The sequence below is a fragment of the Balaenoptera musculus genome, chromosome 1 (assembly GCF_009873245.2).
Source record: "Balaenoptera musculus isolate JJ_BM4_2016_0621 chromosome 1, mBalMus1.pri.v3, whole genome shotgun sequence".
Taxonomy (NCBI): Eukaryota; Metazoa; Chordata; class Mammalia; order Artiodactyla; family Balaenopteridae; genus Balaenoptera; species Balaenoptera musculus.
The window spans coordinates 126,427,067-126,450,255 of record NC_045785.1 but is presented as its reverse complement, the minus strand read 5'-3'; the positions used below and the strand labels follow the sequence as shown (position 1 = coordinate 126,450,255).

The 23,189-nt window shown below is 35.8% G+C and overlaps 1 protein-coding gene across 2 annotated transcripts; it reads right to left on the bottom strand.

The window, feature by feature from the left end:
* Window positions 1–230: 230 nt before the first annotated feature.
* On the bottom strand, window positions 231–22,888 carry GORAB (golgin, RAB6 interacting). 2 transcript variants are annotated; one of them, XM_036826213.1, is made up of 5 exons: window positions 22,536–22,885; window positions 13,230–13,581; window positions 10,882–10,983; window positions 8,361–8,501; window positions 231–1,814 (listed from the first exon to the last, which is right to left on the bottom strand). In XM_036826213.1, the coding sequence occupies exons 1-5, from the start codon at window positions 22,825–22,827 to the stop codon at window positions 1,355–1,357; spliced, it is 1,347 nt and encodes a 448-aa protein (XP_036682108.1). In that variant the 5' UTR covers window positions 22,828–22,885; the 3' UTR covers window positions 231–1,354. The 2 variants fall into 2 exon arrangements, with proteins under 2 accessions (XP_036682108.1, XP_036682118.1); XM_036826223.1 differs by lacking the exon at window positions 231–1,814 and adding an exon at window positions 1,987–3,695 and having other exon boundaries at window positions 22,536–22,888.
* Between the last annotated feature and the right edge of the window lie 301 nt (window positions 22,889–23,189).

The following is a 23,189-nucleotide window of genomic DNA, read 5'->3' as shown; positions in this document are numbered from 1 at the left end:
TTAGAAAAATAAGAGTGTATTGGACAATGAAGCTTTCCGTTTTTATGTATGTAATTCATAAATTAAAAAAACAACTATCTATATAAAAGCCTCTGCTTAGAGAAGTCAGTAATGGAAAGCTATAAATTCAACTCAAATTACATAATATAAAAATACAAAGTTCATCTGCATTACTAGAAGGTAATACCCTCAAACAAACTCATTTAAAAATAGTATGTCCCCAACTTTTCAGAAATTATGGATACAATGTTACATTTGTCCTTATCTTCTTTTATAATAGTTCTTTAAGACTTAAAATGTAGTATTTGTACTTTTGGAATTTCTGATAAATAGATCATAATTTAATGTGATATTCATAGATTTTGTGATGAAACTACAATATTTATTTACACATTCACATATAGCACAATGTAGTGGTCAAGTATTAGTGACAGTAATTAACAAACTATTGAAGTAATAAGAAAACCATCATTTTAACAATTTAAATGCTTTATGACAGGATAATTTATATCCAACATATAAAACACATATCTTAGAGGTAACTTTAAGAAAATATATCAACTTTTTTAGATAATCCAAAGTAGCAATAAGATTTTTTTATATTATTTTCAGCCTGCAGAAGGGTAAATTTAATCAATGTGCCGATTAAATAAGAGACAATATTATTAATAGTGAAATTATTTATATATGACAGTATGTGTATATCTGTGTGTGTGTGTGCGCTCATGTGTATCAACTAACCAAAACTCAGGTTGTAAACTAAAGCCATTTAAAAGGCAAATTGAAAACAAAAGTGATGCTGGTTTAAGTTTTCTGGTTCTTTTCATAAACTACAACTTCCAAGTTGTGTTTTACAGTTTTAGTGAGATCCAAATAGATAATTCAACCTACTACTTTTGTTGGCTGTTCCTCATTCTTTCTTTTTCACATGTTAGCTTTTATGTCTCTTTACTGATTACATAAAATAGTGCTCTCATTCTCAACATTTCTCCCAGGAGAAGTTAAATGAGTTCAATTAGGTATTGAGTTCATTTTTCACTTTACTTTTCAGCATTCACCTGGTCTAAAAACACTATTAACCATGTAGTTTTTCTTCCATCCTTTTAAATCACTTGTTTTCACCCAGTAGTAAGCGTACAATGAAGGAACTGGATCAAAATCAAGGTGAACTATGCCTCCATATAAAAAATTATCATAATCTGAGATTTTCTAGAATGTTCAAACGTTATACTAAAACCAATGGACTTAAAAATTAATACTGCTTTGAAGAGGCATTTATCAGAGGTCATGGCATGATCTACAACAGAAAGTTCAGTTTACTGAATGTCAGTTGTAAAGAACAAACACTGGCACCTCATGTGGTCAGAGCAGCTGAAATGTCTTTTACAGTAGTTTCCACTTCTTGCTTTGGCTGGTCTGGATCAAGAAGGGCAATGCTATTGGAGCTTTCACACTGTTCATCTACCTTTGGGGAAGCAGCCTGGTCTTGATGCTTTTTGTTCTCTTTAGCACACCCTAAGGTCATACTCTCCCCAGAAGGCTGAAATGGCCTCTCTAAATGAACCACTTGTTTCCCTACTTCTGCTTCTTGTTCACACAGCAGTCTCTCCACCTCCACCTCGAGCTCCAAAGTCTCCTCATCAGCGTGCACATCTAGTTGCTGCATCAACTCCTCCAACTTCTTGGCCTTGCGGAGCTCGTTTTGCTGTATGATCGTGCAAAGGTGCTCAGTGAGCTGCTCTTTAAGCTCAGTCTTGCGCTGTAGATCTAGCTTTGCTGTGACATACTCTGCTTCAGCCCTGTCAAACCGCTTCCTGCAGGGACAGGTACAAAGACTGGTCCATTAGTTTTCCATTGAAGAAGACAGTCAAAGGAGGGCCTAGAAATAATAATTAAACTCCAAAATCGGGAAATATATATATATATATATATATATATATATATATATATATAAATAATGAAAATATGGCTATTAATACTTTACGAACACTTATCTACACGTTAGACAAAGTAGGCTATTGCTGCTGAAACTTCCACAACATGCACATTTGGACTCTCCTAACCTAACAACATTCTTCGGCACCCATTTCCTCTTTCCAAGGCTGTGCTTGAATGAAAGCAGGCTGAGAGGTTAATTCAGTGGTGTGCTAGCTCCAGTGGGGGAGAGCCCTAATTTGTAGTGTTTATCAATTTCTGTAGTAAAAATACTATTACTATGGCCAAATTCAAGCTATCAATGTGACATCACTGAATACAGAACTGGGAAGAGATACACAAAATCTCTCTCACGAACCAGGGCAAGCCAGCTCCAGCACACAACTGGTTAAATTTATGAGAGAGAAAATAATAAGAGATGGAGAAAGTAGAAAATCTCTATCTTTTGATTAATGGAGTAGAAAAGGAAGAAAAATTTTGGAGGAGGACATGGACAGTGGTTCAGAAATGACGAGAGCACAGCCAGCCCAATGACACTGGGTGAGAGTAAGAAGTAAACACCAAGTAGAAGAGAAAACTTCAGGATAGGTTTAAGCAGGGTTTCTCAACCTCAGCATTACTGACAACTTGGGCCATGTAATTCTTTGCTGTGGGGAGCTGTCCCGTACATTGCAGGATGTGCAGAGCATCACCGGCTTTCTCTCCTTAGGTGTCAGTAGCACCCACTGGTTGTGAGAACCAAAAATGTCTCCAGACATTACCAAATGTCTCCTAAGGGGCAAAACTGCCCCCAGTTGAGAATTCCCAGGTTAAGTTGTCTTCACCCTCTCCACTCTGTAACAGACTACTGTTAGACTTTTATTAAGAAAAGTTTATTATTTTTACATATATAGAAACTCCATAGGTAGGTAATGCCAGACTTATTTGAAGTAGGGTACAACCCTTGGAAGTCACCTTGCAATCTTCCTTTTTCTTTTTTTCTTCTTTTTTGCCTTTTCCATACAATGCGTTGCTTTTCTTTTCGCCCAGAAGAGGATGACCCCTACCTACCAACTAATTATTCTATTTAGTTACCACTAACAGTTGTGAAGGCCATGATGCCTTACCTGTTATGACTGCCTTACCTTACTCAACGTAATAAATAATTTCTAATACTAGAGTTATAGCAAAAAAGAAACAGGTATATCTCCTTATGCAAGATTCTCTGTCTTGGAGGGAAATATAGTGAAAAAATAAAAGGCCTTGTTTTTAGAGAACCCAGGGTTCAAAACCTGCCTCTGCCGTTTACTATGTGTGTACCTCCTTTGGTGAAGGCTTTTTCTGGATGTAATGAGCAGATATTGAGTCATACTCACTCAGGTAAAAAATGGGTTTTATTGTAGGATACAAGAGGCAATCTCACAGGCATGTCATCAGAATCAAAGGCTATTGCTCATGCTAATGCTGAGAAACCACAGTTTCTCTCATTTAGGCTTTCCTATCATATTCACAGCCCAATATGGCCACCAGCTGTGCCTTGACATCAAATTCACTCCACTCAATCCCTCAGTGTTCCAATCCCAAAATTCCAGAGGGAGGGCCTGGGTTGGCTTGGCTTGACTCGTATCAGTTTAAACAGAACTCTTAATGCCAGGCCATGCCATGCACCCCAGTTTAGTCTATGGATTAAATGTTCTGAAGTTCCCATCTTTGTTCTTATCAGGTGTGTCCCACGCTCAGCATCATGAATACAAAACACAGCCAGGTTCCTGTGGAAGAGGCTGGAGAAAAGGCATGCAGTGACTGAAAATTCCAGTATGGTGACCAGGGGTGGTTTCTTGAACTAAGTCTTGGTTTATCTGTAGAATGGTGATGATAATAACACCTCATAGGAGTGTTAATTAAGCATCAAGTAGAATAAACAGGGCAAGTGCCTAGCCCAGCGCCTGGTAGGCATTCAAGAAACAGAACTTCTTCTTCAGAGCACCAGAATAAAAAAGCACTGTTAGTATACCACTAAACATGTATCTAAAATTAAAACTATGTACAATTTAAGGACTTGGTATTTATATTTGAAAACTTATTTATATTATGTTCATTTCTCATATTTCATTTTTTTACTGTCATCTAGTAAATATAAGAATGAGAACTAGATGTTTTTCAATTACCCCTATGTTAAAAGAATTGTTGTAAAGGAGCTGTGTTGGGTATCTGGATCCCTTATTTCCATACTTTATAACATATCCTGTTTATGAATGTTCTTTCATCAAGCTTAAGAGCTCTGACAACATTCTCTATAGGTATACATATCTTGTCTCTCCCCCCAGCCCAAACCTCCCTTCTCTGCAAGTCTGTGGTCTCCCTCAGCCAAAGTCAGTTAGTAAAGATTTACTGACTGGGCTCATGAATGCTGAATTGAAATTAAAATTTGCAAATAGGTCCCTAGGTTTCCATTGATCTTTCACCCTGGATAAATCACTGAAGATTCTGCATTTTGTTTATTTAAAGTCCTTCTGGCCAGAAACACGCATATATATATATATATATATATATATATATATATATATATATATTTTTTTTTTTTTACAGAGTGATTTATGTTCAAAATATTGATTAGTTTCACAAACTGCACTATGAGTCTGGGGGTCAGGGGGATAATACCAAATCAGAGTATGAAGACATACTTTGGAACAGAATAATAAGAGCATTATACATAACACAGTAAGACAAATTGAACTGGAAATGTAATTATAGAATTGTTTTATTATTTTAAAGGAATGTTGAATGATTTAATGAATCTTATTTAAAGGATTCTAGAAACTGTCTCTTGGTTTTGGTTCCCCGAAATTTTTTAAAAACACCGTTAACCCTTGGCATGTCATTAGGTTCCACTGAAATACTTAGTTCTTCAGTTTCTTTCCTGAGCAGTTCTAACTATTTGTAAGGATCAACATATCATAATTTTTATCCTTTCTTAGAAGTATTCCAGAGAACAAAGAGAAAATTTACTTATATTTTGAAAAATAGACTTTAATTATATTTTGCAATTTCTATATGGGTCCACTTCTATAAACCTAAGACACGTTATGGGATTGTTGAAATATATTTTTTCCTATATCTTGAAACATTTTGTCATTTCATCACCCTAGGAATTATTTACTCATTACTCATCAATTATTCACATTTATGCTAAAAAAAATTAAAATAATAAGAAAACAGAGAATGATGGAATGACCTAAAAGGATGATACTATAATGAAATAAATCATCATCGCTTAGTTTCCTTATTGTTTTGCCAAAGTATTACATCACCTTTAAATAAGGTATAAAAGAAGACTGGAAATACCACACTTGTAATCTGCTCTTAGCTTTCACTGTTCAGAGGAGAATTATTACTTTTCATTTTCCACCCAGAATGACAAAGAAAATTGACAGATGAAGACACTTTGCAGTTATTAGACAAATCAAAAGATGCATGTTGTGGAGACCCCCCACAAAAGATACTCATTTCCTAATCCCAAGAACCTGTGAACATTTCCTTAAATGGCAAAAGATGTGACTAAGTTAAAGATTTTGACAGGAGTCTATTCTGGACTATCCAGCTGGGCCCTAAATGCAATCACATGTGTCCTTTTAAGAAAAAGGCAGAGGAACTTTTGAGAGAAAACAGGAGGAATCAATGAGACTATGGAGACCCAGAACTGAGTAGTGTGGCCACAAGCCACGGAATGTCTCCAGCCACCAGAAGAAGCTGGAAGAGGCAAGGAATGTATTCTTCCCTAGAGTCTCTGAAGGAATAATAACCCCACAGACACCTTGATTTCAGACTTCTGGTTTCCAAAAGCATAAGAGAATAAATTTTTGTTGTTTTGAGCTACCCAGTTTTTGGTAATTTGTTATGGCAGCCCTAGCAAATCAATACAAATGCAGAGGCAGGCTAGATTCTAGATGGTGAAACTGATCATGTAAGTGAAATCTCAGAGTATGAGTCTTCAGAAAAACGCATCCTAGATGAATTTTCTCAAACTCAAGAATCAATGGGTGAAAAATATATTTCTGAGGATAAAAAGGAAATACGTTATTCTCCTAGAATTAATAATTTCAAGAGGAAGAATTTTATCATACAATATTTTACAAGTACCTGGACCATCCTGTGTGGTTGAAAGGATATAACGATATTCTTTTAGCTTTTTATAATGTTTGCAGTCAAACATTACTTGATACAAAATTTTTTGACAAAGGTGTTTTCCACAATCCTTTATTCTTACTTCTTTAAATTATTCATAAAATGACTTAAAAATTTATGTATATATGTTTACACGTGTATGTGTGCATGTGCGTATGGGAGCGTCTATTAAACATTGATGGCAAATGGTGATCATTGTTTTTCCTGGTATACTGAGGGTTAAAGAAATGTTCTACAGGCAGCCACTCTAGTTTTACAAGCTGGTCTGCGCAGCACATGGCAGCACTGTAATCACAGCTGTGAACAGCAGCAGCAGTGACAACTCTCTCCGCTGGGACACTCCAAGTGCCATCTCCTCAGAGGTGGATACCCTGACACTGCTCTACAGAAACCGATTTTAGGATGAATTCTGGCCTATTCGTATACAAGAACATTTTGTGGACAGAGCACGATGCCAGCCACTACAGAACTACAATGTTTTTATTAAAAAAAAAAAAAATCAAGGAAATCTCCCACAGAACCACAGAAACTGACTGCCCTGGGGATTACCTTCTAGTAGAAATCTAGACCATAATACTATATTGCCAATCTATAATTTCTTAACAACCACAGATGTAAATTTAGAAAATATTGTCTTAATCTTATGCATGAACAAGATACAACTCTGGTTCTAGTCTAAATTGTCAGTGGCTTCTCTTTGACTTAACTCAAGAGCTTATGTTTTTAAAAATAACCTCACACATACGATAAGGATATTCACATACATCTATGTCAATACTAGTATCATGATAAATTGTCATCTTTAGCTTAAAAGATGCAAAAATTTACCATATAAAATCTTTTTACTATATAAAAATGTACTAAAATGTCATTAAAAATATTCATATACTATGGGATGTCTTCTCTTTTAACCAGAATCCCACCTTCTTTGTGGTTCTCTGAAGGCTAAAACTATGACAGTTCTTATATAATTTTCAATGTACAAAGGCATCCTCTCCAGCCTCCCCTAGGACAGAATTAAAACACGATCAAATGATTTTTCTGTGGAGATATCCAGAATAACCGGAATTATTCATTTAAGGAGCTACAAAGGCATAAAAATGTTCCTCTGGCAAACTTAAGTTACAGAGAATAAAATGTGCTAAAAATCTAGGCTTAGTTTAATCTTAATAAAATCTTGGTCACCTCCTTAATGACCTTATTAATAGAAATGGAACCACCAGTTATCAGCTACTGATGGCATTAATTTACACAGTTAATTAATAAAAGCAACCCATTAGGTCTAATAGCATATGGTCAAACAACAATTACAAAAATCACAAGGACACCACAAACCTCTTTCTTAAACAATAAACAGTGAATTAAAAACCACAATCAAGCATTTCCGCTTTATTAAATTGTTATATAAACATTCTGATGCTGTGGTTTACCCTGGACTAATGCGGCACTCTGATTGATTTCTAGTGTTACAGAGAAAGATGCAAAACTGAGTCATTAACACAGCATTCCCTTGTGAAAAAAGACAAACCAGGATGATTAAAGCAACGTAGAAAGGACTGAAAACCCTGAAATTGGGCTTAATTTTTTGCTTTTATCTGTTTGCAAAGTTCATGTAATTCTTTACATGTGTTAGTTTGTTTTGAGAATATGCAATGATGATTTTTTCTCTTTAAAAAAATGCCAATCATTGAAACCAAGGAAACACATGATAGCAAACCATTTTATATAGAGTATAATTGAAAAAAAACAAAAAAACAAAAAAACTTCAAGCTTTCAAGACAAAGTGGTATTTTCTTTCAAATACTCAAAGGTTTTAAAAAATAAACTAGATCTCCTTTCTTTGATGAAAACTAAAATGAGAAATAGGCTAGTTCCTATACCATCTCACATAATCAAAATTTCTAAAGGAAAGAGCATAGACTTGGTGTTAGAATAATACCTAGAGTTCTGGGGCAAGTCATTTAGACATTTAAAGAGTCTCAAACTTTAAACAGCTGATGGTTTAGCAGGAAAGACTAAAATGTAAATAAATAATGTAAGAAATGCTCTAACAGGGATATAAACAAGGTTAATGGGTAGGGCAGAGTTAAGGAAGACTTCAAAAAGGAGATACTTGATTTAGTATAAAACTGGAATAAATACAGCGCCTAACAGGGTCATTATGAGGCTTAATGATGATATATATAAATGCCCTGGCCTAGCTAGCAATAAACGTTAACTAAATTAAACTCCTTGTTCAGAGTTCCATTTCCTCAACTTACCAAGCATATGAATAGTCAAGGCTGGCCTGATCAATCCGGTTCCTGAGGATTCCAATGTCAGCTGACACCATGTCATCTAAAGCCTGTAACTCCTTCTGGATCCTCTTTAGTTTCATGGTTTCTGCCTGAGTTCTTTTAGATCTATAAAATGAGGAATATGAGTGGAAAAATAAAAACATTTTAAAATCATGTATCCATACACAATATAAGTGAAAAAAGCAAGCTACTGTATATACAATATGATTATAATGTGTAATTTTTAAGAATTAAAAAAAAAACAGAAAAATTGAGATAAAACAAATGCTAGTAACATTTTGGTATGTCTCTAAAACTGCATTTGCACTTTTCCTCCTTACTAGTCCAAATTATATATTAGTATATACTTTTTTATACACAAGAAAAAAAGTAATTAAAAAAAATACCAATAGAGAGTTCACTCATAGGCCTATAGTCATTCCATAAGGATGAGAATAAGCACTAAAGGGATGTATCTGTATAGAGAACTGGATATGCTGGAATACTGAACACAGCTTTCCAAATTCCAGCCTTAAACTCTTCTTGATAAGCCTACTTTCATTTGTCTGATACTTAGTGGACGCCAAGAACAGATGCCTACATTAAACACCATTTCTTTATATGTCTGAGAACATCTACTTGGTTTTTTTTTTTTAATAATTTTTATTGGGGTATAGTTGATTTACAATGTTGTGTTAGTTTCAGATGTACAGCAAAGTGAATCAGTTATACATATACATATATTCACTCTTTTTTAGATTCTTTTCCCATATAGGCCATTACAGAGTATTGAGTAGAGTTCCCTGTGCTATACCATAGGTCCTTATTAGTTATCTATTTTATATATAGTAGCGTGTATATGTCAATCAGTTTTAATTTTCTTAAGATTCATTTCCCCAAACTTCTTTGATTCCTCTTCTCTAGGAAAACTACAGGTCCTCAAAATTCTTCTTTCTGGGGCTCAAAACCAAACACTCTTTTTGTTCCTTTGCTTAAAAGCAACCTCAGCCTTCTCTCCAACCCCAAGTACATCAGCTACTTAAGAGACAGAATAAACAAATACAAAAGCCAACCTTTAATCACAATTCCACTCATTTCAAAATTTCATACACATTCTCACAGGAGAATAAAACTCCCAATAAAACCACTATACTGCAACTTACATTCTCCTGATTTCTACTCCATTATGCATTTACCCTTATTTTCTGCCCAGAAAAGTTAACCACGTGATCTTTTTACTTCAAGTGATTCACTATCCATTTAGTAATAATCTAATCAGGTTATATTTCCTTAAACTTCTGTCTACAGTAATACTTTCTGTCTTAAATCAAAAGCACGTAGAGAAGAGTAAGTGCTGAGCCTGTAAATCTTTTTGTAAAATCCCGAGTAAACAGCCTCCCCAACCTCTTCCAAACTGAAGACTACTAAAATGCTTTTCAATAATCATTTTTCAATAATCACATTGTTTTTCTTCTTGAAACATAAGTTCAGTAAGTTGAGTATTTCCTATGCTTCATGAAAGATCAAGGTGTACCAGTAAGAGAAAAAAAAAATCATTATTTTCAAATACATATATCCTTTTGGCAGATAAAATCCTGAATTACTCTTATACCCACATGCCTTTCTCTCCATCCCTATTCCTTCCTCTCTCCCTGACACATACACCAGCTTTAATGAGTAATAGTTTTGCCAGACTTTTCTGGAGATCTAAAAAGAAAATGCCTCTGAATACTTGCTTGCATTTAGTTCTCACTATCCCTCAATCATTGCTTTACGGACTGAGCTTGGTTTCCTAAGGCCACAGCACACTAGAAACTACAAAGAGGGAAGAGTGGGTGAGGGATGGGAAAAGTGGCTCAAATAGGAATGTTGTTGTTCAAGGCTTGTACAGTGCAGTAAAGGAAAAGGGATCGCTGACAAGCTCACTCTGGAAGGTGAGAGAAAAACTGAATTGTATACAGTATGGGACAATGCTCATAATGGTGACCCACAGTCATGGATAAAAAGTTAGATTATGTCATGTATCTTTTATCAGTGGGGGCAGGATACATTATTTAAGTAAAATGGCCATAGAAAATACAATTAGGATTTGTGGGTGTATAAGTCACTTATGTGGAATAATCTTATTCCTCTACGTGTCAGATGATTAAGGCCTATGTGAAAATTAAAACCTGCATTTGTTGCTAATTTACTTATGTTGATAGTTATTTACTGCTCCCTTATGAATGTGTAGATGGTTAAAACTAAAAACACTGACAATGATCCTTAAGTTTTAATTGCCCCTGTATTTATAAATACATTATAATCTATGCTTAAAAAACCCTCCTTAATAAATTAAGACTGTAATTTCAGTATCATTTGTAAAGCATAATTTGTTTAGTAGGTCTTAAAAGTAATGGCTGTAGAGAAAACGCCATTTATTAGAACAGACATAGGAAAATAAATATAAAACATGACAAAACTAATTACAGGTTACAAACAACCTCTCCTGGTTCAGGTGCCTCACCTTTCTGCAATAGCTTTAGCCAAAAGAGCTTTCTTACGTTTATTTTTCTCTTCCATTAGCCGTTGTTCTTGTTGGAGGACTTCCCAACGAGATTTTTCTTGCCTAGGGAGCAAAAGTATAAAAGTGAGTTTCTGAAACCCCACTCACATCTTACCAGTCTCAGTTCCTAAGCATAAAATTTAATCAACCAGATTATATATATTTTCTTTCAAAAGTCCCCTTAAAAGGAACCCATCTGTAGCTCATTATTTTGTTCTAATAGGAACAAAGACTATGATTTGAAGTAACGAAGGCTTATATAAATTGGCCCTTTGAAATACATTATACATATATAATCTAGGAACCCAAACTGGAAGCCAGAGTACTATGGCATTTTTTAGGAGTACAAAGAAACTTGTTTAAGTTAATCATGTGTTATATGCAAAATAGAAAGCAAAATAATAAGTTGTTCTGTAACTAATTTCATATCTTTTATAGTTTTCTATAATACACATCTTCACCATGTAATAACCCTTAGCACAATAACCAATGTTTATTTCATACATTCTCTTACAATTTGCTCACTTCTTTCTAGCTCTTAAACATTTTAAACAGAGTGAAACACTATGAACTAAGACTTGAATGCTGGGCTAAAGAAAAACTCCAAAGATCTGCAAACATCAATTGTCTTCCAATCTTTCCAATTCTAAAAGAAATATATTAAAATTTCCTGTAAATTCATGAACTTAATGTCAACTCAAATTAAACAAGGTAATGACAAAGCTATTTGTTCCTATTACTGTCATTTCTCACAGCCACTATATCAAAAAACTCTATTCCCAGACCTAGTAACCACTTGCAAAATTATCCTTTTCTCTCCATTCCTACAGCCTCCACCTTAGTGCTGGCATTGGTCCTCTCTCATTTTTACTATCTGCAGGCACCTCCTCCCCAGATACCTTAGTTCCAGCTCACCCAGCACCCAAATGGTGTGCAACAGTGACATCTGGATTTTCTCTAACCATTATTTTTATCAGGGCATCTCTCCTTCAGGGGTCTTGGTGGTGTATTACAGCATCAAGGAACTCACTAGGCAGACATCTTCTGTTTCCAAGTCCTTCTTCACTTCCTTAATTCTCTACTATTTTCTGGCTTATCTTGTGCCTCTTTCAGAAAAGTGAAATGTCATCTCTGACCTTCTCTAGTATATAGTTTTCCTTTCCCCCTCTTAGAGCCACAGAATTTCTCCGTTTTAACAACAGTTCCTGAGATTACATGTCTTCTATGAATATTTTCTCAAGTACCTAAAAAGAGAATAATTTTCCTGATGACATTCAGTCTAAATTCTCCAGCTCAATTTACACATCCCCCCCAACAACTTGTCTCAGGACTTTGCTGGTAAACTACACTTAAGACATTAAACGTATGCACTTGTTTAATTTGGGTCTCATACTTCATGTGGCTTTCTATCTCTTGTCAAAATGATTTCTTGGCTGTAAACCCCTGGTGGGCAGGAAACACTTAAAACTCAGTACAGAATCTGGATTAGCAGAGACTGGAAAAATAGGTGAGATGAGAAAAAACATAAAACACTTTGAAAAAGAAAGACTTGGAAAATGGAAAACAGAAACAAATACCATTCTTTCTTCCCTGTGAGTGATAAATCAGGAGGAAATAAAGAGCGGATATTCAAACATAAACTATATAGTAAAAAAAAATTCTGATTATAAGAATTCACAAGTCATAGAATGGTAATTTCCACAAAAATGTGGCTAAACCAAATTCTGGAGGTGGTTTCTAATACAAACACATTAAATAAAGAAATCTAATGATGCAGCTGAATTATTTAATTAGTCCTCTCAATTTCCAATACTCTTTCCTTTGACCATCCCTTCATGTCTCTTCAGAAGTACCCTTTTCTGGGCCAATGGAGATGCAATGTGGAAGTTGAAAGAATGGGTTCAATTTGGGGAGGAGTACTATGCATATAAGAACTGGTTCTGTTGAGTGTAAAGGGCATAGACTCTGGATCCAGAGTCTTGTAATGTGAACCCCACCTCTGCTACTTAATAGTGGTGTATTCACTTTGGGAATACAGTATCTTTTGAGTCCAAGATATCTCATCTGTAAAGTGAAAATAATGAACATGCATTGTAAGACTGTTGTAAAGACTAAATAACATAAAACATAAGAAGTGCATAACACTGCTACTTATATTTAGGTGGTAGCTATTTTTCAATAGTTTATTCATTACATTTCTATGTTAGAATATAAAACAAACAAAATGTTAAAACTGTATTTCTTCAAAGCCCAATGGGAAAAAAAAGGTAAAATGGAAAAAAGTCTCATGGATATATAGACTTACTAACAATTCCACTTTCTTTTTTTCCAATTTGCAATCTGGTTTTGGAGGTAGAACCTCAGCATTTTTGTGACCTTCATGGGAATTCTTAAGTCCTAGTTCCCTTGGTTGACTTTCAATACCCTGTGGTTTTCCATCACCAATAGGAGAGGTGAGTGTAGGGGGAGTGGGGGGAGAAGAACATGGTCTTTGAGTATTAAATCTTTGTTTTGGTGCAGAAAGCAGCTGCTCTGGAGGTAATGAGGTTGATCCATCTTGAAGTCCAAGTTTTTGGCTTTGCTCTTGAAGGGCTTTTTCTCGCTGAAGTTGTTGTCGACTTTTCTTCACAGGGACAAGACGCCGCTGTGGTTCAAATGGATCTACATAAAAAAAGAGAATGGAGAAAAATTCCTTTGTGTGAGCAGCAAATAATTATAATTTCTCTAAGAAAATAAAGCATTAACATTAAACTCTGATAATTTTGCAGGGTTTTTCTCCCCTTCTCTTTCTTAAAATCCCAGGGAAAAACAGCCATCTTCTTGCAGAGTTTTGACAGTTCTCCGATCATACCGTTAATATTTAACAAAAACTACCTTAGTTCTCAATTATCTTTGAGGAAGTCCATTTGTCTGTGAGCTAGGCCTTAGAATACAAAGCAAGGTTTCAACTTGATTTGCTAACTGCCAGAAGAATCTAATATGACCAAAGTAGGTAGACAAATGAATTCTCTGATATGTCTTAAATTTGATTTATGGTTCTGTCTGTTCTTCTGAAATAAAATGGTGGTTGTTTTCAAATGGGCTTCACCTTTCTTAAATTTTAACAGATCTTAGGGTAATTTGATACATAGGTAGACATGATACACAAAGTATAGCTGAATGAAGTCTCTTAATTTTAGGAATGTTAGTTAACCCTAAATTGTTTTCTTTCATCTTCCAAACAGTCCAGGGCTGTGTTCCCCAAAGTGTAGTTAGCCTTTAATCAATGTATGCAAGTTACTTTTAATAGCAGCCTGAGCAAAGCAATAGAGGAAGTTAAAACAATTGGGAGAAATTTTTTTAAAAAGCATTACGAACTAAATGATAACACTTCCATTGTACTTTTTGGATTGTCCATACCAGTATTAACCTTGTAGGTCAGACAACTAGAGAATCTTGACTCACATTCATACTATACTTAATAAGATCTGTAAGAGATATTCTTTACAAAATGCCTGAGAAATGAAACTATGATAAGTTCTTATAAATGAACTAAATGGGTTTTTTAAAATCCTGCATATTGACCTTTGAAACAACATAAGCTTAATATTTAAATTTCCGAAAGGAGAGTTAAAAGCTTTGGAGTCAAAGTTCTGGTGTTGTTTTTCTCCACACCTCAGTAACCTTAGGCAAGTCAATTAATTATTCTATACCTCAGTTTCTTCATCTGTCAAACTGGTTGAAAATGTACTTGCTCTACTTAACTCATGGAGTTGGTGTAAGAATTAAAGAAAATATTTTCAAAGACATACAATCAAAAGTAAAATGTTATTGTTGACTTCAGACAGAAACACAAAGTAGAGTACTATATCTTGCAACAGAAACTTATTCTTGGCTACTGATCTTTATTCACACCATCAGAAAATGTCATCGAGCCTGCTTACCTTTCAGTTACACTTGTTAGCTGAATTATTAATATCCCTCTGAAAGTCAGTAATGCAGCTTCCATTTTATTTTGCATTTTCACAGAACCTACCTATAAGGTTAAAAATGCTAACTTTTAAACTCCCAAACAACAAATCAGGTCACTTAAGAATTAAACATATGACCAAAAAACTCTTGGAACTAATAAGTCATTATAGCAAGGTTACAGAATACAAGATTAATGTACAAAAATCAATTACTTTCCTAGCGGCAATGAACAAGTGGAATTTGATATAAAAAACACAGTAACATTTACATTAGCACTCAAAAAAAAAAAAGAATTACTTAGGTATAAATCTAACAAAATATGTACAAGATCTGTGAGGAAAACTACAAAACTCGAATGAAATCAGGGAACTAAATAAATGGAGAGATATCCCATATTCATTGGTAAGAAGACTCAGCATTGTCAAGATGTCAATGTCAGTTCATCCTAACTTGATCTACAGATTGACTGCAATACCAATCAAAATCCCAGCAAGTTATTTTATGGATATTGACAAAATGATTCTCAAGTTTATACAGAGAGGCAAAAGACCCAAAATAACCCACATAATATTGAAGAACAAAGCTGGACTGGCACTACTTGACTTTAATACTGACTATAAAGCTACAGTGGGTATCAGCAGAAGAATAGAATAGAGATCAATGGAATAGAACAGAGCCCAGAAATAGGCCCATATTAATACAGTCAACTGATCTTCGGCAAGGGTGCAAAGGCAATACAATGGAATAAAAATATTCTTTTCAACAACTGGTGCTGGAACAACTGGACATCCTCAAGCAAAAACAAATAAATCTAGACACAGACCTTATGCCTCTCACTCAAAATGGATTATAGACCTAATGCAAAACTCCAAACTATAAAATTCCTAGAAGACGACAAAATTTCTAGGAGAAAATCTAGATGATATCAGGCACAGCAATGACTTTTTTAGATATAACACCAAAAGGCACTATTCATAAAAGAGATAACTGATAAACTGAATTTCATTAAAATTTAAAACTTCTGCTCTGTGGAAGACAATGTCAAAGGAATGAGAAGACAAGTCACAAACTGGGAGAAAACATTTGCAACAGACACCTCTGATAAAAAAGGACTGTTATCTAAAGTATACAAAGAACTCTAAAAACTCAATAGTAAGAAAACAACCTGAATAAAAAATGGGCCAAAGACCTTTAACAGGCACCTTGTCACCAAAGAAGATATACATACAGCAAATATGCATATGAAAAGATTCCAAATCACATGCCATCAGGGAAATGCAAATTAAAACAAGATACCACTACACAACTATTAGAATGGCCAAAAATCTGTAAAACTGACAACACCAAATGCTGGTGAGGTTGTGGAGCAACCAGAACTCTTTCGTTGTTGGTGGGAATGCAAAATGGTAGTCACTTTGGAAGACAGTTTGGTGGTTTCTCACAAAACTAAACATACTCTTACCATACGATATAGCAATCGTGCTCACTGGTATTTTAAAGGCAATAAAAACTCACGTCCACACGAAAACCTGAGCACGGATGTTTATAGAAACTTTACTCATAATTGCCAAAACCTCGAAGCAACCAAGATGTCCTTCAGTAGGTGAATGGATAAACTGTGGTACACACAGACAATGGAATATTATTCAATGCTAAAAATAAAAGAAATAAGCTGTCAAGCCACATAGAGCATGGAGGAACCTTAACTGCATACTACTAAGTGAGAGAAAACAATCTGAAAAGGCTATATACTGTATGATTTCAACTATATGACGTTCTGGAAAAGGCAAAACTATGGAAACAGTAAAAAGATCAGTGACTGCTAAGGATTGAGGAGAGAAGGGATGAATAGGCAGAGAAAAGAGGATGTTTAGGGCAGTGAAAATACTCTGTATACTATAACAGATACATGACATTATGCATTTGTCCAAACCCATAGCATGTACAACACCAAGAGTGAATCCTAATGTAAACTATAGACTTGGGTGATAATGATGGGTCAATGTAGGTTATAACCAATGTGCCACTCTGGTGGAAGATGTTGATAATGGGGGTGGCTATGTACGTGTGGGGGCAGGGAGTATATGGGAAACCTCTGTATCTTCCTCATAATTTTGCCATGAACCTAAAATTGCTCTTAAAAAAAATTAGGTTTTTAGGAAGAACTGGAAAGAAAAGGAACATACTGTTTTACATACTTATATCGGGGGCTGCAATTATCCAGAAGACTGTGGTAAACTGGGAGCACAAGTACAGTTTAAAGGGGGCAATCCATAGCCACCTCTAGCCATTAAAAATGGCAGCTGTCACTAAAAAATTTAGGTCAGTGTTATCAGACATTTTGATTTTTCACCAGAAAAATTCAGATTTTTATGTAAAATATAGGGAATTGCATCAATCAAGAAAATCTAGGTTATGCTGTAGAGGCAAAGAACCCTGGAATCTTTGTGGTTTCAAACAACAAAGGTTTATTTCTCATTAATGCCACGTGCCAACTGAAGGCCAGCAGCAGCTTTCTGCTGATCAGTCTCTTAGGGCTCCAGGCTGACTGCACAGCCATTTAGTGTTGCTAGCTCCCATGGCAGGTGAGAAGAGAGCTCAGGAAGGTCCTGGTTCAGCAATTAATTGCTCTGACCCAGTAGTGACATAACACTTCTGCTCACAATTCAATGCTGAACTAGCACTTGGTCTGATCCAAAAACAAGGGCAATAGGAATATACTGGGAAGAGAAGTGAACTAGAAGTATTTTCACCACTATTAATTTAAAAAGAAATTTAAAGATTAGATAATCCAAAAAAGGAAAATTAAAATGAAAAGACAAACACATATCTGGGTTAAATCAATCCAAGAGGCTGAGTCTGTGAACTTTGTTCTATATCCTTTAAGCTCTACTTTCTCCTACCAAGACAACCATCATTTGAATCGTGTGTTGATCATTCCTTTCCTTTGCTTTTTATGTCATACTGCATCTACAAATATTTCTTCAAAATTTTAGTTTGTTTTAACTTTATATAAAGGGTGTCATGGTGGATGTAATCTTCTTTAACTTAATATGATATTGCCAATATTCATCCATATTGTTCATGTTGCTTCAGCCATTCAATTTTAATGCTGTATAATATTCTATTGTATTAATAAACCAGAGTCTATTCATCTTCTTCCTTTGATGGACATTTAGATTGGATCCAGATTTTTGCTTTGGTGAATATTGCTGTTATGTCTCCTCTTGTATAGGTACAAGAATTTACCTTGGATACCATCTAAGAACTGTTGTGTCATAAAGTATAACTTTAGGAGAAACGTCAAATTGCTTTCCAAAGTGCATTCTCTCTGGCAATGTATAAGATCCTGTGGATGCAGTTTCTCTTCAATATATAATAGTATCAGACTTTGATTTTTGTCAATCAAATGGGTATGAAGTAGTGTCTCACTGTGGTCCTGATTTGCAATTCTGTTTGTTGATGGTGATAAGCATCTCTTCATATTTCCTTTTATAAGAAATATATATTCATATCTTTTGTTGATTTTTCTTTTGGCTTGTTTGTATTCTTCATATGTCAGCAGCAATTGGAAAACATAATTAAAGAGAAGATATTTCAATACTAGAAATTATCAAGTATCTAGGAACAAATCTAGCAAGAGGGTGTTCAAAACCTCTACAGGAAAAATTCTAAAATTTTATTAGAAGATATTAAAGAAGACCTAAATAAATGAAGACACATACTGGGTTAGTGGTAGTGTTCACAATGTGAAAATGTGAAATCTCCCCAAATTGATCTAAAGACTCAATGCAATGCCAATAAAAATTTCAACTCTCAATTTTCATGGGTTTTCCATGAAATTTGGTAAAATCACAAAATTTTTATATGAAGGGGTAAAAGCTCAAGAATAGCAAGGAAACTTCCAAAGAAAAAGAACAAGGGGACTAGACTACTAGCTATCAGGAATATTGCAAAACTTTAAAACACTGTGGTATCGGTGCAGGAATAGATAAAACGACCAATGGATTAGAATAAAGAACAGAGAAACAAGCTCATACATGTTTGAAGCACTGGTATACAACAGAGGTAGCATAGCAGATCAACAACAAAAGGTGGGATCTCTTCAATAAATGGACCCGGGGGAAAAATGGTTATCTATATGTAAAAGATGAAATCAGATCTATCCCTCATACCATATAAAAACAAACAAAACACTCACCAAATGGATTAAGGACTTAACTGTCAAATCAACACTTTAAAACACATCAGAAACACATTTCTTTATGCAATGTTTTGAATCTGCTACAGCTTATAATAAAAACGATTTTTAAAAACTCTTGATTGAAAATAGGGATTAATATCTTTTAGAACTTATAGTAGGGTGCTAATTTCTTAAAACACAGAAAATGTTGACTATAAAAGAAGAACTAACAAATTTGTCCATATTAAAATTACTTTCTTCATTAAAAGATAAAAGTTAAAAGATAAATTACATACTGTGAGAAGATATTCATAATATAACTAGCAAAGAACTAGTATCAAGAAAAAAGAACTCAGGACTTCCCCTGGGACACAGTGGTTAAGAATCTGCCTGCCAATGCAGGGGACATAGGTTCGATCCCTGGTCCAGGAAGATCCCACATGCCATGGAACAACTAAGTGAGTGTGCCACAACTACTGAGCCTGTTCTCCACAACTAGAGAGCCGCATGCCACACTACTGAGCCCACATGCTGCAACTATTGAATCCTGCGTGCCTAGAGCCCATGCTCCACAACAAGAGAAGCCACCACAATGAGAAGCTCATGCACCGCGATGAAGAGTAGGCCCCGCCTGCCACAACTAGAGGAAGCCCGAACGCAGCAACGAAGACCCGATGCAGCCAAAAGTAAATAAAATTTAAAAAAAAAAGAATAAAGAACTCATATTTTCTTTAACTAGAAATTGACAGCACTATTTATGTACAATTTTTTTCATTACGAAATAAACTATACATTAAATAATATGTATGTCTCTGTTACATATACACATCCAACTTGTATGAATTATAAAAACTCATGACACAGTTTAATAAAACATGACTACAGGAGACATAACTGATGTTCAAGGATTGACACATTACCCCTCTTTTGGAACACACAAGATAATTTTACTTCCTGTCCTCCAAGTCATATGACTTACTTTTGCTAAATGAAACATAAGTAGGAGTGACACCTGTCATTTAGTGGTGGAAGCATTTAATTGCCAATGCTCAATTCTCAATCTTCTCCTGCCATGGTGAACTCCTAAGACAATACCAAATCATGGTGTGTAGTGACCATGTCAGCCCATGGAAGACATGAAACTAGAGTGAAAAAGAGATCTTTATTATTTCAAACAACTGATACTTTAGGGATATGTGTTACTGCAGCTTAACTTGGCTTAACCTGATTTCATAATTATCAGTACTTCTGAAAGTGTATTTCCCCTTATTGTTCATATTCCCTTGCCTTCCTACCACCCTGAATTTTGTGTTTCATTCCTTTGATTTTCTTTATATATTTCCTATATTCCTAAAAGAATATACCTGCTTTGTATGATTGTGAACTTCTATAAATGGTATCAGACTGTATATATTCTTCTGCAATTTGTTCTTTTCATATGTTAAGTTTATGAAATTTATACATGTTAATACATGTGACTATAGTTCATATATTCCCACTAGCTGTATAGTAGCTCAGTGGATGATTATACCACTATTTATTTATCCACTCCCTTGTTAATGAACACTTGGGTTGTTTCCAGCTTTTTAATATTATAAACAATATAAACAAGATTATTAAGAACTTTTTGACTTTCCCAAATGCCCATATGGGTTTCTCTAGAGTAGTGTTGTATTTATTTTTGCTGGCAACCAACCCCATCTTCATAGATCATTTAAATATATTTTTAAGGCTGGAGAACAGCTGGAAGGAGCCTTAAAAATTAAAGATTCAGCTGTTTTAGTTTTATAAATAAGAACTCCAAGACAAAAAGATTTAGAGGCAGAGCTGGGAGATCTTCTATATACCAATCACTGTGTTTGGCTATGAGTATACAAAGATGTTGAGATGTTTTCTTAAGGTGGTCAAAGACTAGTGAGTTGCGTCTATGTTCTAACCTCTCACTGAAATGACAGGTCTTTAAATTAAGGTCCTTCCACCCCCTCTCTATGCCAAATTACAAAGCTATTTAGAAACGTACTTCCACATAATGAATCCAATGTTTAATTTAGACTTCTACATTAAGTCTTCTTTCCCCTGGCAAACTCACCTCTGCTAACACATAATCTCTGTGAAATTTTGCCAAGCTCCACCCAACCACCAGCACAGTAAAGTTCCTGCTAATTCTGTAGCAAACTCTTGTACAACATCTACTATCACATTATATTATAGTTTGTCTCTTCATTAGACTATAAGCTCTTTGAAGGCAGGGATGACGCCTTGTTCATATCAGCATCCCTAATGCAGAAGCTGATACCCGTAACTTCTGGTCAGACCAGAGCAGGGGTACTAGTACTCCATACATCTGAACATGGGAATGTCAGTTAATTACAAAGTGTAGTGTAACTTTTATGATATAGTTTTTAAAGGCCTCTGGACCAGTCAAAATTTCCTCGATCTACATAATCTACACTGGCCTTACGTTACAAATTTACTTCCTTTTCCACTTGTCAGCCCTAGATTATTTTCACAACCATGCTAAAAATGCACAGGCTTACCTGAGAAAACATCCAATTTTCTCACATACTCTAATTAAAGGCATGGCAGAGCTTATTTAATTTTCTCCCAGAATGTGTTAAGTTATGGCACCAAGAATTGTGTAAGCTCACAGAAGTGGTGTGCATTACCAGGATCACCATACAGAACTTTACGAAATTTCAACCACAATCAAAGCACAGTTTATATCACCAAGAGTTTCTCACAAAGTATCAGCAAACTTAATTTCTTCATTAAAAGATAACAAAATAGTACAAGTCCATTCAATGATTACGTTAAAAAGCTGGAGAAGGAAGCACAAAATTTTAGCTTACACTAAAGTCAGTAGATATGGATGGATGGATGGACAGAGGCGTAGATAGGTAGCTAGATATTTCACATCTAACTTCTCAAAGACCCTTTTGGTTTGCTGACTCTCAAGAGTTGGAAAGAACTGCAAAGATCACCTGGCAAGTGAAAGCAAGACTCCAGATGTCTTATGAAAAGCACCAACTTTTTGCATTTATTCAGACTCCTGTGCTCCTTTTTCCCAATCATTGCCTGCTTCTATAAATTCATCACAAATTTAATATGGTGTGTGCCCCTTCTCCTTCCTTTACTCAGACCCCAACCCTCCAACCACCGATCTATGCAGCAATCCTCCTAATAGGTCACTTCCTCTCCCAAGTCCCCTTCCTTTCACCGGAAAAAGTCAAATCCTTGAAATAAATGCTTTAAGTCTCTTTTCTAAAAGTAGACCCCAGTCCTCTGTGCCCGCCCCCCTCCCCCAGGCGTGGCTCCAAGTACATCCACTTCTGGCGCCCTCTCAATCCACTCCTCCCACTTATAGCTCCTTCCCCTAACACAGATAACCCCTTTCCCCGCCCCCTTCCCCTCAAAAACTGCAGCCCCGCCCCTTCCCCTTAACAGACCCAAGAATTAGATCTGTGCAGACCCGTCCCTTTACCTTTAGTCTGCTTTAATCGCCTCAGCTCCTCCTCAGAGAAGCCGGCCCAACCCTGCGCCATCCGCCTCGACTTGCCAGCGCGCCTATAACGCCCAAACCTCAGAGCCCCAATTGCCAACACAGCGACCCAGGCACATCCGGGTTCTTCCCCTGCCGCGGCTGACCAACCAATCAGCGCATCGAGCTCTGGACGCAAGGCCCCCTCTCCCCTGCAGCAGGACCCGGCTCTCTTCGAGGCTCTCTCCGTCAGTGCCGGACAAACTGCATGAAGAAATCGTGGCCTCGCAGACATTCATTTCCCCTGACCTGGCTGCTCTTTCTCCCTGTCTCCTATGCTTGTTGGGTTATCGCTTCAAGAGGTAAAGGGGGAAATAGCGATGGAAATAAAGGTGGAGATAAACAGGCAGTGAGGAAGTGACTACGAGTCGGTGGCGGAAAAGGGAGGACAGAGCTGCCTCTTGGCGCCCTCTGAATTTACTGGGGCGGAGCAGTCTACGTGTTGGTGGTGGAGGGTTTCGCTGCGTGGCTTGTAGAGGCTTCTTCCAAAACTGCACTGAAATCATCCCGCAAGTTGACTCAAGAATGTTCAGATTTATGCTTTTAATTATAAAGAATCATTTCAGAGGACTGGGGTATAATAGTGGAAAGGGAACA

Excerpts from the sequence above, each read along its gene's own strand:
- GORAB (XM_036826213.1), bottom strand. The coding sequence starts at position 22,827 with ATGTCTGCGAGGCCACGATTTCTTCATGCAGTTTGTCCGGCACTGACG. Across the intron at positions 13,582-22,535 it reads GCGATTAAAGCAGACTAAAG|ATCCATTTGAACCACAGCGG; the intron begins GTAAAGGGACGG and ends TTTTTTATGTAG. Across the intron at positions 1,815-8,360 it reads CTTGACTATTCATATGCTTG|GAAGCGGTTTGACAGGGCTG; the intron begins GTAAGTTGAGGA and ends CTGTCCCTGCAG.